The sequence below is a fragment of the Parasteatoda tepidariorum genome, chromosome 5 (genome assembly GCF_982258835.1).
Source record: "Parasteatoda tepidariorum strain Cologne lab strain chromosome 5, Ptep-v5.0, whole genome shotgun sequence".
In the NCBI taxonomy this organism is placed as follows: Eukaryota; Metazoa; Arthropoda; class Arachnida; order Araneae; family Theridiidae; genus Parasteatoda; species Parasteatoda tepidariorum.
In genome coordinates, this window is record NC_141759.1 from 94,941,217 (window position 1) to 94,957,003 (window position 15,787).

General features: G+C 25.6%; 1 protein-coding gene across 1 annotated transcript in view; it reads left to right on the forward strand.

Annotated features, from left to right (window-relative positions):
• The window catches only part of LOC107444869 (low-density lipoprotein receptor), a 58,952-nt gene extending 51,034 nt beyond the window's left edge, over nucleotides 1-7,918 (forward strand). Inside the window, exons 18-20 of the mRNA XM_087164552.1 lie at nucleotides 1,210-1,403; nucleotides 3,535-3,675; nucleotides 6,889-7,918. Coding sequence (XP_087020678.1) covers nucleotides 1,210-1,403; nucleotides 3,535-3,675; nucleotides 6,889-6,933 — 380 coding nt within the window. The 3' untranslated portion in view covers nucleotides 6,934-7,918. The remainder of the gene's footprint in view (nucleotides 1-1,209; nucleotides 1,404-3,534; nucleotides 3,676-6,888) is intronic.
• Nucleotides 7,919-15,787: the final 7,869 nt, after the last annotated feature.

The window sequence follows — 15,787 nt, forward strand, 5'->3', positions numbered from 1 at the left end:
AAGGACATTTTTTATCTTTTAAAATGAGGTAATTGTGTTTTCGTAGTTTCTTTTTGTTTGAATATTATATAGTTTATTGGATCAAAAAATAATTTATTAAATCTACTGAAAATACCTTTTTACAGAATATTCTTTTCAACTATTACTTTACACATTTTTTTAAGTGCTCTTCTGTGTAACTATTGAAAAAGTACCCGCTAGTAAGAACAAAAGATTCTAAATAGTCTAGATCTAAGTCAACTTGTACAGTGTCCACCACTAGTTAAATCATTGAATTTTAAAATCATTTTTACTAATCAAACAAAGATTCTAATATTTTACAATATTTTAAGATACAAATATAAGATAAGATACAATATATAAGATATTTACAAAATATTAAGATAATTTAGGTATATAAAAATTACAGTTCGTGCTAACACTAGTATCCCGCAGTGGACTGATAATAAATACACGGTTCACAGTAAAACACTGGTTAAGCATGACTGGCTGCGATCAGTAAGTGGGTGGGTGACCAGTTTTATTAGCCTGCGTAGGGACTGAGGGTGCGGGTATCGGTCCTCGTTAAGCTGTTCTACCGTAACGGGAGACCCATCTTCTTTGTAAAGGAACAAAATTTTGATAGTATGTCTTCGGATCATAAACGTAATGTGAATAAAATATCTACCTATGTAGGAACATAAATAAAGTACATACCAACCTCAGATTAACATTGAGCGTCTGTTCATGATCTAAAGGTTCCAGTGCTAGTGTATGATGGCATTTCTGGTTATGTACACCTATGCAGTTCTCAATCCTTATGATAATCTATTAATACATTCTTGAACAAATTGAAAATGTGCCTTATCCTTATAATTCCTCAAGCTCTTATTTATAGATGCTTTTGCTCTTATTTATAGATGCTTTTGCTCTTATTTATAGATGCCAAGCTTTGTTTATAGATAATCATAAACATAACATGAATGAAATACCTATCTACGTAAAAATGTAAATAAAGTGCCTACTTACCTCGGAATAATATAAGCAGTCTGTTCAATATGGAAAAGCTCCCTTGGCAGCGTACGATGACATTTCCGGTTATGTATACCTATGCAGTTCTGAATCCTTATGAAACACATACTTGAACGAATTGAAAATGTGGCTTAATTCCTCAAGCTCTTATGTTAAGTTGTTGAATAATATACATTTACAGTTGTTTTCTTTTTCTAGATTCTACAAGTAGCAGCTCTTATAGTTCTAGCACCGAGTCCTCCTCTTCTACCATGGTTGTTACACTATCCCCTCAAGAGTCCATCTTAATGAATGAAACAATCCAGGCAATGGAAGATGTGATAGATGATTCCGGGCGCATAGCTGGTATTGTTATTGGAGTATTAAGTGGCCTCTCCCTGGTTCTTGCCTTGGTAAGGCTTATGTCTTCAAAAATTTATTGCTTATGTCTTAAAGTTTTCTATAAATTGTTAATAAAGTAATATTGTTGTGAGAAAATGTGTTTTATTAACAACTTTCTGCTTTCATTGTATTTTCCAATTCTGTTTTTCTTAAATTTACCTAATTGTATCTTAGAATTTTCTATCATTATACTCTACTATTTATTTCAAAATATTTTAGAATGCTTAAAAATTTAATATAAAAGCCTGTTTTGTTGCGAAAAATAAAAAAAAAACTCAAATGTGATTTATTTCATTTTGGCAATTGTTTGAAGCTTGTTATAAAATGAAAAAAAAATTTAAAGTTTCACTTATGTTTAATTAATCTTAATTTAACAGTAGTAAGAAACATTTTTTGTAATAAAAAGTTAATACAAGTCACTTAAAAATTTAAGATTAATTTTATGGTTGCAGTTTGAAACATGCTTTCTAATTTTAAAAATTTTCTTAAATTGGCTCTTATTCTTATTGTAGCATTAGTTTTAAGTATTTTGTGATTAATACTTAAACTAGTATATAAATTGATAGTATTTTTGTTGATGTAATTTCGAACAAGTTTTATAATTAAAAATTTATTCTTTTTCTTTCTGAGCTGCATATAATTTCGTTTAAAGGTTTATTTATTTTTCAATATTTTAAAATAAATTTTGCAACTACTTTGACTACCGGTAGCAACTTTTATCCTATTTATCTCCTCAGGCAGTTCACCTTATTGAGTTAAACAAACATAGGTGACCTTTCCATTGCACAGTATTAAACTAATGATCTTTGACTTCTTTTCTCTCTTTGTTCCATTATTTTTGTTGTTGAATTAAATTCATTTTTCATCACAGTTTTTTATTACCTTGAGTGCCTAAAGTTGTTGCTGTTGTTAATGCAGTTAACAGATGTTTTTAGGTTCTTGTGTTATTCAATCCTGACTTCTGGTTTATTCAAAATCTTGTTCATTTGTACGCATTTTATTTAAAATTTATTTTATTAATCTATTTGTTTTACGTGCAAAAAATATATATGAGTTATTAAAACTGTATTTTTTTTCTCCGAAAAATTGTAACTTGATTGAAAAAATAAATTGTGTGACTAGTGATGTATGTGGATAACCTGCTTATGACTAGCTGAATAGATTATGATGCACGCTTATTTTTTTGTTAGACACAATTATGACAGGGCAAATTATACCGCATATTTTTTTACATTAAATTGAACTTAATGCGTAGTATGTACTTTATAAAGTTGAAAAAAATAAATAAATATATTTTTTTTTTACTTTTTAATCCAATAATTTTGTACTATTATTTTACATATTGTGTATGCATTACCTAAATTTAAATTTTCAATTATTTCATTCTGTGATTTTTCATATTTTGTTTTATTATTTATTCAATTTATACATGATATTTTTTACATAGAATTGCAATATAATATCGTACTGTTTATATATTTCTACTTTAAAAAAAATAATAATTCTGGTCTTCTTGATGCATGTTTTTATTCGGTCCAATTCAACCCTTCAGTGGTTGTCCCCCCACTTTTTTTTTTTAAAGAAATCCTATCCTGTTGGCAACTAATAAGAACACTAATTGTTATATTGTGTAAAAAATTAAATATATTTCCTCTAAGAAAATAGGCATATGTTTCCATTTTCTTGCAGTCTTAAGCTATGAAATAAATTTATTAATTAAAGTTGACTTATTCTTCGAACTAAAATAATTTTACTAACTACTTCAGTTAAGGTAATTTTAATTTTATTTGTGCTCTAACAATTTAGAAGTTAAATAAAGTTTTTATATTTTTTATCAGCACTAATTTAACATTTCAGGCATAAATTCATGATAAGTGCTGTCACTAATCAATATTGTCATTTAAATTTTCTGTTCTACTTATGCTATATCATTATTGTTGCTTTATTCTGCATTTATATGGCATTAAAGATTGGAATTTTTTTTAAACTTTAAACATCCATATATATATATATATATATATATATATATATATATATATATATATATATATATATATATATATATATATATATATATATATATATATATAAATCAGAGATATAACTTGTTTTATATTTTTCTTAAAAATTTCTAATTTATAGGTTGGGTTTTGTGTTTACAAGCAATATGTAAGGCGTAATGTTACCAGTATGAATTTTGATAATCCAGTATATAGAAAAACTACAGAAGACCAATTTAGTCTGGAGAAAAACCAGTATCAACCGGCCAGGTCTTATCCATCTGTAAGTGATTGAAATTTATTTAGTTTGGTATTATCTCTATTGTAATTGTTTTTCTTAATGTTATGTTCAAAGTTTTTGTTACTGGGAATCTTACATTGAATCTTATTAATCTCAGTGTTTGACACCTGATGCAGACATTGTGATTTATATTGTGAGTAGGCTTTTAATTGTTGATAACTGTTTGTGTGTATTCATGAAACAAATGCTGGCTTTATTTCAGAGGAAGGCTGTGAGGCTAAATAATTGTCCGTTCGAGGGCTGCAACAATGTCAAAAATTGTTTTATCAATTAAAAGCAATTTAATCACTCCTATGAAAAGTAGTTAAAAAAGGCTGAAAGTGGTTTTCCACTTGGAACTAAAAATAAAATAAAATCAGACATTTTTTATGTGTATCTGAAAGAAAACTGAGTCAAAATAAATCTTTCAGAGTAATATAATTACTGAAAAATTTATATCTAAAATAATATAGTAATATAACAATTGAAAATTACAAAGTAATAAAATCGCAAGAGAGTAAAAATCTTTTTAAAGCTTACACAATTTTTTTTTGTGCAAAAATTAATAATTTCTCTATGTAAAAATATTGTAATATTTTTGATTAAATATAAGTTGCAATTTTTTGTTTTAAAATAACTCTTTGAGCTGTATTTCTTTTAAAAATTCTATTATTAACCTTTATGTGATGGTTGGTACAACTGGTGTACCAAAATAACAAATTTGGGAACTGAGTTATGTTTGTACTAAAGTATAAAATCCAAAAAAAGTAGTTGGAACATTTTTTTTTCCATTCATATTTAAAAATGGATCATTGCTGATTTTGTAAAAAAAAAAGAAATATCAATGATGAATAACTGTTTCTCTTAGATTTAAATAAGTGCAAATTTGAAAACTTTTTGGTTGAAAGTGAACTATGTTTGGGAGATTTTATCGTTAATGCTGTAAAAGACACTGGCATTTCATGCTGTGTTTCATATGTGTAAATTATTAAAATGCTGAATATAATATTTTCCCCTTAATTTGACCTAAATTAATAAAAAAAATGATGAAAAAGTGTGGAAAATATTTTTATAAAATTTCTACATCAAGGGGTTAAGTGAAATTTTAGAAAATCAGCTTTAGAATTTGTAAAAACAGTAAGGAGGCAAACCATTTTTTGCAAGAAGTAATATGTTAGTGAATTTGAGAAAATTAAGCTAAGGATTTCTATAAACAATTGATGCTAAACATATTTTCTGTAAGTAAAATTTTACTTTGTTGGAGAAAATTGGATTAATATTTATAAAATGAGCAAGATCATTTTATTACAATTAGAGAAATTTTAGTTAACATAATAAAGTTCCAAATTTATAAAGAAAGCAGGGATAGATAATATTGGTTTTTTTCTCGATGAATGAAATTTTATTGCTTTAGAAAATACTAAGACATGTTTTATAATAAAAAAAACATTTGTTTTTTCTTCATAAATGAAATTTTATTGCTTTAGAAAAAACTAAGACGCGTCTTGTAATTACAAAAAAAATATCTTTTAATAGTAGCATGTTTATTCAGAAAATATGTTTTTGTGTTTTATTGTTTACTTAAATATATAATTAAATAAATAATATTATTGATAATTATTTGTTAAATATTGTCTTCTCAAATTAATAAGCATATTTACAGTTTGCCCTTTAAACTATTAAGATTGCATCTTAGTTTATGACAATCTGACCAATAGGTAGCTTAGTAGTTTAACTTTTCCTGTTTCTAAATTATTTAAAAATATTGGGTTTTGATTTTTCAGTGGGGTTTTTATGTTAAAAGACTGCTTCTGCTTCATTCATCCCTGCTTTTGTCGGTTATAAAAAGTGTTTCATAATTTAAGTTCTGACAGATTCACAGTATTATATATCTTAACTATAATTGTTTTATTGCTTTATTTCTTACCTTTTTGAAATTTTCTGTGCAATCGGTGCATGCTCTAGTGTGAAAATTTGTTTAACACGTCAAGTATCAGAGAATGAAATTTAAATATTTGACCTAAATTCCAAGATTGTGAGGGAAAAGGGAATTGGGCAAAATTAGGGCATTTTACTACTGGCCAGTTGTAGTATTTTTAACAGTGGTTACTTTTTGAAACATATGACCACTTTATTAATAAATTTAAAAGTTTAATTGATTAAAAAAACTTTTGGTATGAATAGAGTATGGCATTTATTTTAAAACATTTCTGAAAATATGGTAAGCCTGCCAAGATTCATTTCTAATAAAAATTAAATAAAATAAAATGGAAAAAAATGTAAGAAATAAGAGTGCAATAAAATTATTTTCATGAGGTGCATTTACAATGCAATAAGGGGAGATTGTATAACATTTAGCAGACAATTTTTTAATTTTCACTTGTGTTGCTTTTTGTGGCCGATGGTGGCTGTTACTTTTGCCCTCTTATAGAGAGACCACTCTATATTTGTATATACATTTTCATAGCTGCCAATCTTTCCGCATTTTGCAGGAGCTTTCTGCATTTTTACTTATTTTAGCTATTTTTTCCGCTTTTACGCGCAGAAGATAAGATCTTCTGCATTTTACCCGTCCGCCTGTTAGCTAGTATTTTCTTTAAGTCAGGCTATGTTGACTATTCCCCACAGCAATGCAAAAGGGTGTTTTCTGTAGTAAAAAAAAATAGGACTCAATTCCGCTCATCGATGTCTGATGAGATTCTCGAAAAACTTTTGATAATTAAGTCTAAAGAAGGTTTTCAAAAGATGTTGAGCAAAAGCAAAAGGTGCTACTAAAGCATCTTTCCAAAAAAAAAATTTTTTTTTTGATGTAATTCTTTTTCCATAATTTCTATTGAGTTTATGTATAGTGCATACTATTATAGTGTAATTAAACTAATGTTAATATATATCTTAAAATATTATATATTTTCTTTTAATCAGGAATTAATAAATGAATATTGTACCCTCAAGGATGGTCAAAAATTTTTTTAAATTTTTTTTCCTTTTCTTGTTTTTTTAAAAAAAGGGACTATTTTAAGTAAATTTATTAGTAATTAGAATGCAGTTGCGAATCTTCTGCGTTTTTATGCATTTCTTCTGCATTTACTTTGTCTATCTTCTGCATTTTTATAACTAGAGGTTGGCAGCTATGTATTTTTAAGATTTTTTGGAAATGTTTTTATAATAGTAATAAAAGGAAAACAATTTCTAATCCATGATTTTAATTATTTATAGAGTCTAGAACCTCTTACATCACCAGGGACCAATGAGTTTGTATAATCCATGTTTACAGCCAACTGATGCCAAAAGATGGTGTGATCAATTAGTGAGTTGTACATAAAAAAAGACTTGAGTGTGTTATGAGTGATAAATTCATTTGTATATGAAGAAGAAACTGAATTTTATGAAACGTTTCATGGATGACTGCGAATCGACTTTCGATTTTTAGATCTCTTGAGCTACTTTTAACAGTTAAATCATTTTTTTTTTGATAATTTTTATTTATTAAATTTTTGTAGTGTATGCATAAAATGATTGTGAAGATTTATTATTGATTTTTGTATATATAATTGCTGTTTAAGTTCGTAAAAATGATCAGCTTGCAGTGTCTAAAATAGTTGCAATTTTTATGCTCAATAATTTAATTATGTATGTTTAAAGCAAAATGGCTTTGACGTATTAGCCACCTTGTACATTTTAGACATGCAATATATGTTTTTTGCCAGTACTCTTACATTTGAGTCTTGAAATTGCACATTTTACGATGACTTTACAAGGTTAAGAGCACAATATATATCTTGTTGGGAAATAACTTTATTGTTCATAACTTTTATTTATATATATCAGACTAGTCTAATAGCTTATAGATGATTTAGGGATAATAAATATTTATCATTAAATTTATGGATTGATAAAAAATAGGTACGAGGAATTGTCTTTCCTAAAGCATCGTAAGAAAGAAGTGAAATACCAAAGCATCATTGATAAATTTATTTTTATTAAGTAATGAGTCAAATAATTTTTTTTTCTCAATTTAAGCGTTTAATATTTGATTAAAAAATATTTTACAATCCATTTTTATCTTGTTAAAGCTTTATTTTTCAATTTTTAGAAAAAAAAATTTTTTTTTTATTGGATGTTATCAAGTTAATAGCTTAAATAATTTTGATGTATCTTTCCAATATATTGTTAAGCTTTTAAAGTTAGTTCACCCACATGATAAAGAAGCTTAAACATCTTTCTTGAGTTCTTCTTAAAAAGAAAAGTTAAGACAGTTGTTTCATAGATAATCATGCTTTCATTTTGAGAAAGCAATGTTTTCATCTTTGAAATAATTAGAATAATTAGAATAAGAAATAATTAGAATTAGAATAATAATTTAAATTGATATTGCTCAAAATCTTAACTACATTTTATTTTGTTGTTTTAATATCAGTAGATTTACCATTTCATGTTTTATTAATAAAACCTACTCATATTAACAAGATGCAGTTATATATTTTAAATACTTCGCTTATTTTAATATTGAAATAATTTTTATTGATAATATATGATGAATTAACATTAATTATATTTAATTGTAATTCATAGTATATTTATTTAAACAGAAATTTTTTTTTATTGTATGGAAGTCTATAGTTAAATTTTATTTTGCTTTTTTATTGTTCATTTAAATAACCATTTTCTTGTTTATTAGTAAAAATACTAATATAAATTAAATGCCTGTCTAAAATTGAAATATTGTTGTATTATTTTTATTATTTTTGCAGTATAATTACATTAGTTGCATTTATATTAAATTTTATGCAATCAAAAACTTGATTTTTTTTTTCAAGTGTGAAAGATAGGCAAAGAACTTAAATTTCCTAAAATATTTTTATAATGAATTGATCTCTGAGTAGCTATAATTGTTTACAGCTTTTGGATTGCATGCATTTTAAGTGTTCAGTGTTTGTTCATTTAGTTTAGATATCAAAAAAATGTAAACTGATTTATGGATTGGGATTTTAATTTCAGTTCATTCGTGAATTTCTTTGTCAGCTTGTTTTGCATTTGTAAGTACTTTCATTATCATAATCTATCTGTGTAAGTTTGTGTAAAAATGAAATTTGTTTAGAAGGATTGTATTAAATTACGATGTTAGGAGCTTTATAACTAGGAAAACTATTAGATAAGGTTGAATCAAATGAGAGACATTTATGTACAGTCATATGGAACAAAATTTAGGAATAGAAGAAGTTAATAAATTTTAAATACCAAATCTGCTTTAGTATAAATTATTATTTTTAAATGCTTTCAAACAGAAAAAGTTTTTGATGAAATTTTCTTATGATTTATAATTTTTTTTCTTTGTTTTTAGTTTGCATGTCTTACAAACATTTATAAGGTAACAATATGGATTAGCATAGTTACCAAATTTAGTTGTGCTGTTTGACTAAATTTGGTTGTCAAACCAAAAAAATTTTACTACTAGTTCTTATAGAGTTCTAAACATTATTCACTTAGTTTTAAGATCACCCTACATATTAACCATTTAAATTGATTTAAAAGAAATTCAAATCGATGACATTGCTAAATTTTTGTTTCAAATTCATTACTGCCTGTCATTGACTGTGTTTATTATTTCATTACTGGCTTTTAACTTTTAAACTGACCACATGGTTACAGTTTGTCTTGGGTTGGTATTGCAAACTGTGCATTTTTTAGTGCAAAGCTTTGTGCAAAACATTTTAATGATCTTTAAAATGTTTGTTGGAAATGCATATCAGAAAACTATTTATTAAACTATGCAATATTTGGAATATAAACTAATTGTCTTATTCATAGTGTATAGAAACTAATGTTTTGCACTATTATCCCTCTATTGCAAATGAAATAGAAAAGCTACTTAGTTTACAGTTTGATGCAATATATTGTAGTATCAGTGTATCTATGTACCTGTGTATCTGTGATGTAATCTTTTTTAATACTATTTTCATGGTTTCTCAGTTAGGCAATTAAATTATAAAAAATATTTTTTGTTGCATGGCATTAACCTATTTGATGATAAAATCAATTTAATACCGTGTAACTTTTTAAATTGATCACTTTGTAAGTTGATCACTTTGTAAGTTGATCACCTGTCTAAGTGGACCATCAAATTGGTACTCCACAAGTGATCAACTTATTTTTTCATGTCATTTTCTGTTATGCAATTAAACATCATGAAGTGGAGAAAAATGTATAAAATTTATAGTATTAATCGGTCTGATGATAAATTCAATTTAATACAATGCAACCTTCTAAATTGATCATCTGTCTAAATTGACTTGCATAATTAAGCACAAAAACAGTGTCATTGCCTCTATAAGTTGAATATTGTTCTAAGTGGACCATCAAATTGGTAATTTGCAAGTGGTCATCTCATTTTTTCGTGTCATTTTCCGTTTTGTATTTAAACATGAAAAAAAAAGTTTTTGTTGCCTAATAATAATCTATCTGGTGATAAATATCAATTTAATACAATGTGATCCTTTAAGTTGACCACCATAGGAAGTTGAACATCTATGTGGACGGTAAAATCGGTACTTCACAAATGTTCAATTTATTAAGATTTCACTGTATCTCATTATATGCCTCCACCTTATGAGAAAAGTATGTACTGCTTATTTGTAATTGTAAAAAATAAAAATAACTAATATTCAGAACTCGTGGTTATTTGAAATTAAACTAGAAACCAGAAAAAGAGAAACCGAATATCTCAGCTGTGATGAAAATTCGTTTGAATGAACTTTGCTCAACACTAAAAATGTTTTAAATATTTATGAATAACTTTATTTGCAGAAAATGTTTCACAATGTAATAGAGGGATGATAATTTGTTGTTTTTGTAGATAAATCTGTTAAATTTAAATTTTAAATGTTTCATCCCATAGAAATCTATTCTTGTTGTTTGTAAAATTATTTTCATGACTCTATTCTCAGTAGTTATCAGAATTAAATTTTTTTTTTAAACTTTAAGTGCTGAATCCATGCCTGCTATTTTTATGTTATTATTTGTATAATGTTTTCTATGCATTGTTGAGAAGTTTAATTGTGTACAAATGGAAAAATAGTTTTTAACTTTAAGGTTTCTGTGGACACCCAAACAAATAAATAAAAAAATATCAGAAAAATGCTCCAGATACGTAAAAACTTTATATACGATATTCAAATTTTAAATAATGTATTCAACAATTGTCATTGTTATGCAAGTTGTATAAATTTAACATTTTTTAAACCACATTATTGTGAAAAATATTTTATTCTTCAAAAAATGTAAGAATGCTAATCATAGTTATTTTCACATAATGTGTAAAATAAAAAAATTTTATTAAATTTTCAAACTAATTTTAAATTTATACAAAATAATTGAAAAAATTCATTTATCAGGACATTTAAATATAGTTTTGGGATATCTATTATAATTAAGTTTGTAAGTTTTTAAAAAAAAATTGTTTAGCAGTTACAGTAATTTGTTTTGGGTGTCAACCGTAACCTGATTACTGTGCATTTGATCTGTAAATATTATATTTTATGTTCTTTGGCATATTTAATAAATAATTTAAATGAAACAAACTATATATCTGCTAAATATATGGCATCTTCCTCAGGACTGCTAGTATTTTAAACTTCAGAAATTTCATGATTTATTCTAAATTTCTCTGTACATAGCTTTTCAAAAATATCCCAGAAGATTTTGATTTAAACATAACTCCTAAAAGAAAGATATGGTATGCTTTCTTTTTGTGCGACTTGAGAGCTACAATTAGTAATTCTTCAATTGTACTATACCTCAATGGCTAGAAAGTAATAACTTTAAGATAAATGCTATTTTTTTTAATTACAAGTTTAATATCTTTCCTCTTATTTGTCACGAATATTTAGTTTTTAATTAAGTTTTTTTTTGTTCCTTAAAGAACTTTTACTAGTTATTTATATATTTCAAAAATAATTATTGAAAAGTAGAATTTATCTTTTTTACTTTTCAAAATTACGTTTTTTTTCTTTCTTGAACGAGATATTTTTCTTTATGAATTAATATTTAAACAAAAAATTAGGGTATTGTAATTTCACTCTAAATTTAGTAGCAACATTTTTGTTCAGATATTCTTTTTATTTTAAGTGATTATAGAAAACTAAGTTCCCTGATTGTTAAATTATTTTTCTAAATCTGCTGAATTGTGTCCCATTGTTTTGTGTTCGAAATCCTTGAACTTTGCGACACATGCAAGCATCTCATTTCACAAGGGGCTGATATTTTGTTTGTAAAAACAGCTGTGATAAATTCTTTTTTTTTCCTTCTTAACTTTGGTTGGTTAATACACCAAGTTGAATGGAAAAATAATACTAGAACTAAAGGCATTTTCTATTATGGTGATTTTAACATTAAATAACCTTTCGTTTGACAATTTTCCTATCTAAGTAATTCATAAATATGGTTGTAGCACATGTCAAAATTATACTTGGACATTTTCCATCTCGTAGAAAATCTGATATCAATATTGATAAAGTTGAAAGTTTTTAAAACCTGGACGGCTTACTTAGCTAATAATCCAAATCATGGCCTTGTGTGAAACAGAATGGTCGTAAACCAAAATGATAAAATAAATTAAGTGATAAAATTAAATATAATAAAGGATAAGATAAAATAAATGAAGATAATTTAATTGTAACTCAGCGTCGTTAAGGGACCGATAGTTAGACATGGTTCCTAGTAGATCACTGTAGCAGTCAGTGAGCGGTTTAAGTGACCTCTTTAATTAGTCTATGAAGGGACCAAGGGTGCACTCTATTAGTCCTCGTTACATTGTTCTACCGTAAAGTGTTTGACTTTGATGGTAGGTTGTCGGGCTACCAAAGCGTGGTGCCACCCCATCTGTAGAGGATTTAAATTGTTTTCGAGGGATGTTTTCCATACCGTCGCTAATAGCACATTGTGTGTCTCTATTGTCACGTAAATAAAATAATAATACTTTAACTATCTCGGCATAATTTTTAAAAAGTGATTGGAAAATTTTGAAACTATTTCACTTTGCACACCCCTGCAAATAGTTATTATTCACTATTTTTGTTTGTTTTTAGGTCAAAAGCTGATAAAAAATAACACTTTTGTTTTTAAAAGCAGGTATTGAAATTTGTGCCAATTAATGTTGTACTTGTTAAGTATTAAGTCATTCTTTTAATCATGTATATAGATGTTTTTTTCCTATGATATGTAATCAAGAACTCTGGTGTAGAATCTCAGTGATCTGTAAATAGAGATAAGTTATCATACTCTACTTTTTTTTTTCCCTCCAGAGTTTGAATATTTTAATCTTTGTGTTATTTTTTATGTCCTGTTTTGCATTTTCCATCCAGTTAGGAGCATTGTGTGATTCATTTATGTCATGTTTTTTAATCTTCAAAATAAAATAAATTTATAACACACAACTTGTTTATTGCTTTTTCTCTTTTTATATTTTTTAAATATAGATTTACACATTTTTCAGGGATAGCGTTTTTAAAAAGTGCTTAAAGGTGTTATTTTTGATTTACATTTTTTAAAAGCTCTTAAAAATGATGTTTTTTTATTTGGTGTTTTTAAAAAGAGCTTGATTTTCAATCGTTTAAAAAGAAATTTTTTCTTTGCCGTGAATATTGTCGTTCTAAATAATTAAGAAAAGCATGATTTTTCCAATTTTCTTTGCCATATTTATCAGAAACTAGTTATTTTATCATGATTATGTGAAGTTTGTGAAAATGTTTTTGAATTTTGTTGATTTTATGTTCATAAATTAAGAACTTGAAATGATAGAAAAAAAATAATTTTAATTACTGCCAGGGTTCGTTGATTTAAATCAGCTTGATTTAAATCACGATTTAAATCAAATGATTTTTTTTAAAAAAATCATTGATTTAAATCAACTAATTTCTTTTATCGATATATATATTGATTTTAAAAGTTAAAAAACAGTGTTTTAAATTTTTGATACTTTTATTATTTTCTTTTTTCTTAGTATTAAAATTTAATTTAAATAAATTGCTGCATTAATTAATTTTAGTTAACAAAATTACACTTAATATGTACATATATATGTTTCTCTTCCTTGGTGTGTATTAAATTCCAACACATTTGAAATTACATTTTTAAAAATCTTTTGATTCTTGAGATTGAAAGTACAGATTAAAGTAAACATTTAATGCTGTCTTAATATAGATTTGCATAGCTGTAGAAAGTAATTAATAAACATGAATTTTTTTCAAAAAATAATCCAAATAATGTTAATAAAATTCTACCTTTTGAATGAAAAAGCGTGAATTAAAATCTACATAATATTTTATTGGTGGAAAATGTATATTTCTGAAGCTTGAGGTTATATTAAAAAGAAATTACCCTAATATGCCAAAAACAGAAAAAGAAAAAAAAAAGGGCTGATGAATTCAGATGTTTTTTTCCTAATATAGTGTCATTCTTCCCTTTCAAAGTCTATTTGATGCAGTAGGATTATTAATTGGTATTTTTTTTCTCATAATATGTTTACAGTATCTTTGACATTATCTGTTTTTCTATAAAGACATTTTGTGAAAAAAAATTCCAATGAGTACATAGATTTTCTAATTTTTTTTAAAGCTTAACTTATCTATTTTGATATAGAATTAAAAATGAATATTTTAATGTAAAAATATATAGATTAAATATTTATTTATTTTTTGATGAATGACTACATTTATGAACACAATCTGCTTCATTTATTTTGCCATTTTAAAAATCAAGAGAAAAAAAAAGAAATCACTATTTTAAATTAAAGTTATGGTTTGCTAACTGAAACTTTGTTTTAATAGTTAAAGTACAGGGGTCTGTCTAAGCCAAATTTAATACCGTTTACTGGTACCTTTACGAATTCAACTTTCGGAAAAAATGATAGAATAATCACACAAAATACTTTTTCTTAAAATTTTATTTTGTCTCGTAAGAAACGATAAATCCATATTTTTACTATATTTGTGTTGATTCTATAATATAATTTTTAATTTTCACAAAATAGGTACCTCTCAGAAAAACCCAGACAGACCCCTGAAGTATTCTTTAAATTCTCTATTTCATCTAGTCTTTAAATTTTAATCATGCATTTGTTTCAAAATGGTTGCTATGCATTCAAAGCCAAGTATTATAATGAAAAATTATTTTAGTTAGAGCTTCTAAAATATTGTTACAATATACCTAGTTTTAATATTAAGTTAATTTGATTAAACATTTATAATTTTTTTTTAATCATAAATTAAAGTTCTTACAGTGAATTTAAATAAAAATCAAAAAAATCTGATCTAAATGAAAAAAATCCGATTTAAATCAAAAAAATCTGATTCTTTTGACTTTTTTAAAAAAATCAAAAAAATCACGAACCCTGATTACTGCACAGTTCTTAATTATGAATTTTTTTTTTTTGGAAAGTGATTAGATATTTTTCGAGTGCTTAAAAAGTACGTAAAAGGTGCTTATTTTTTGTTGAAAAATCTGGCTATGCTCCCTGATTTGTGCAGTAGTTCTTAATTCTTTTAGTCTACGGAACCCTAAATAATCAATCTTCTTCTGTTGGAACTCCGAATTTTTAAATAAGTTTAAAGTAATTCTGTGCGTTATAACCTATAAAAGATTATTTTTTAAATATTTAATTAGAGGAATGAAGATTTTTATCGCTATATCAATAATAATCTTAAATTAGGTTTAATGTACATGAATTAAATTTGTATCTAGTATTTGCAGTCCTTGTGCAGTATTTGTTTTTGGTGTACATACTAAAAATGAATAAGGTAAACAAAATTATGGTTAATGAATAAATAATTCAAAAATGAATATACTAAAAATTAATAAAATAACTAAGTTCCATAAAAGGCTTTTTAATAAACAAAATAGAAGAAAATATTAATAGTGAATTCTCCATAGTTTTATACTCTGTAGGTTATTCTCTGTAGGTATTTATATAATTCTCTATAGGTTAACATGGGAGATGGAAATAGTAGAATCTGACTCAGTTTTTTTTATCTACTTAGAGCTATTTAAAATTAAAAAAAAGGCGATTCATGCAATGTTGCTAGGGAAACCACTTTGCCATGGTAATCAAATATTTAGACTA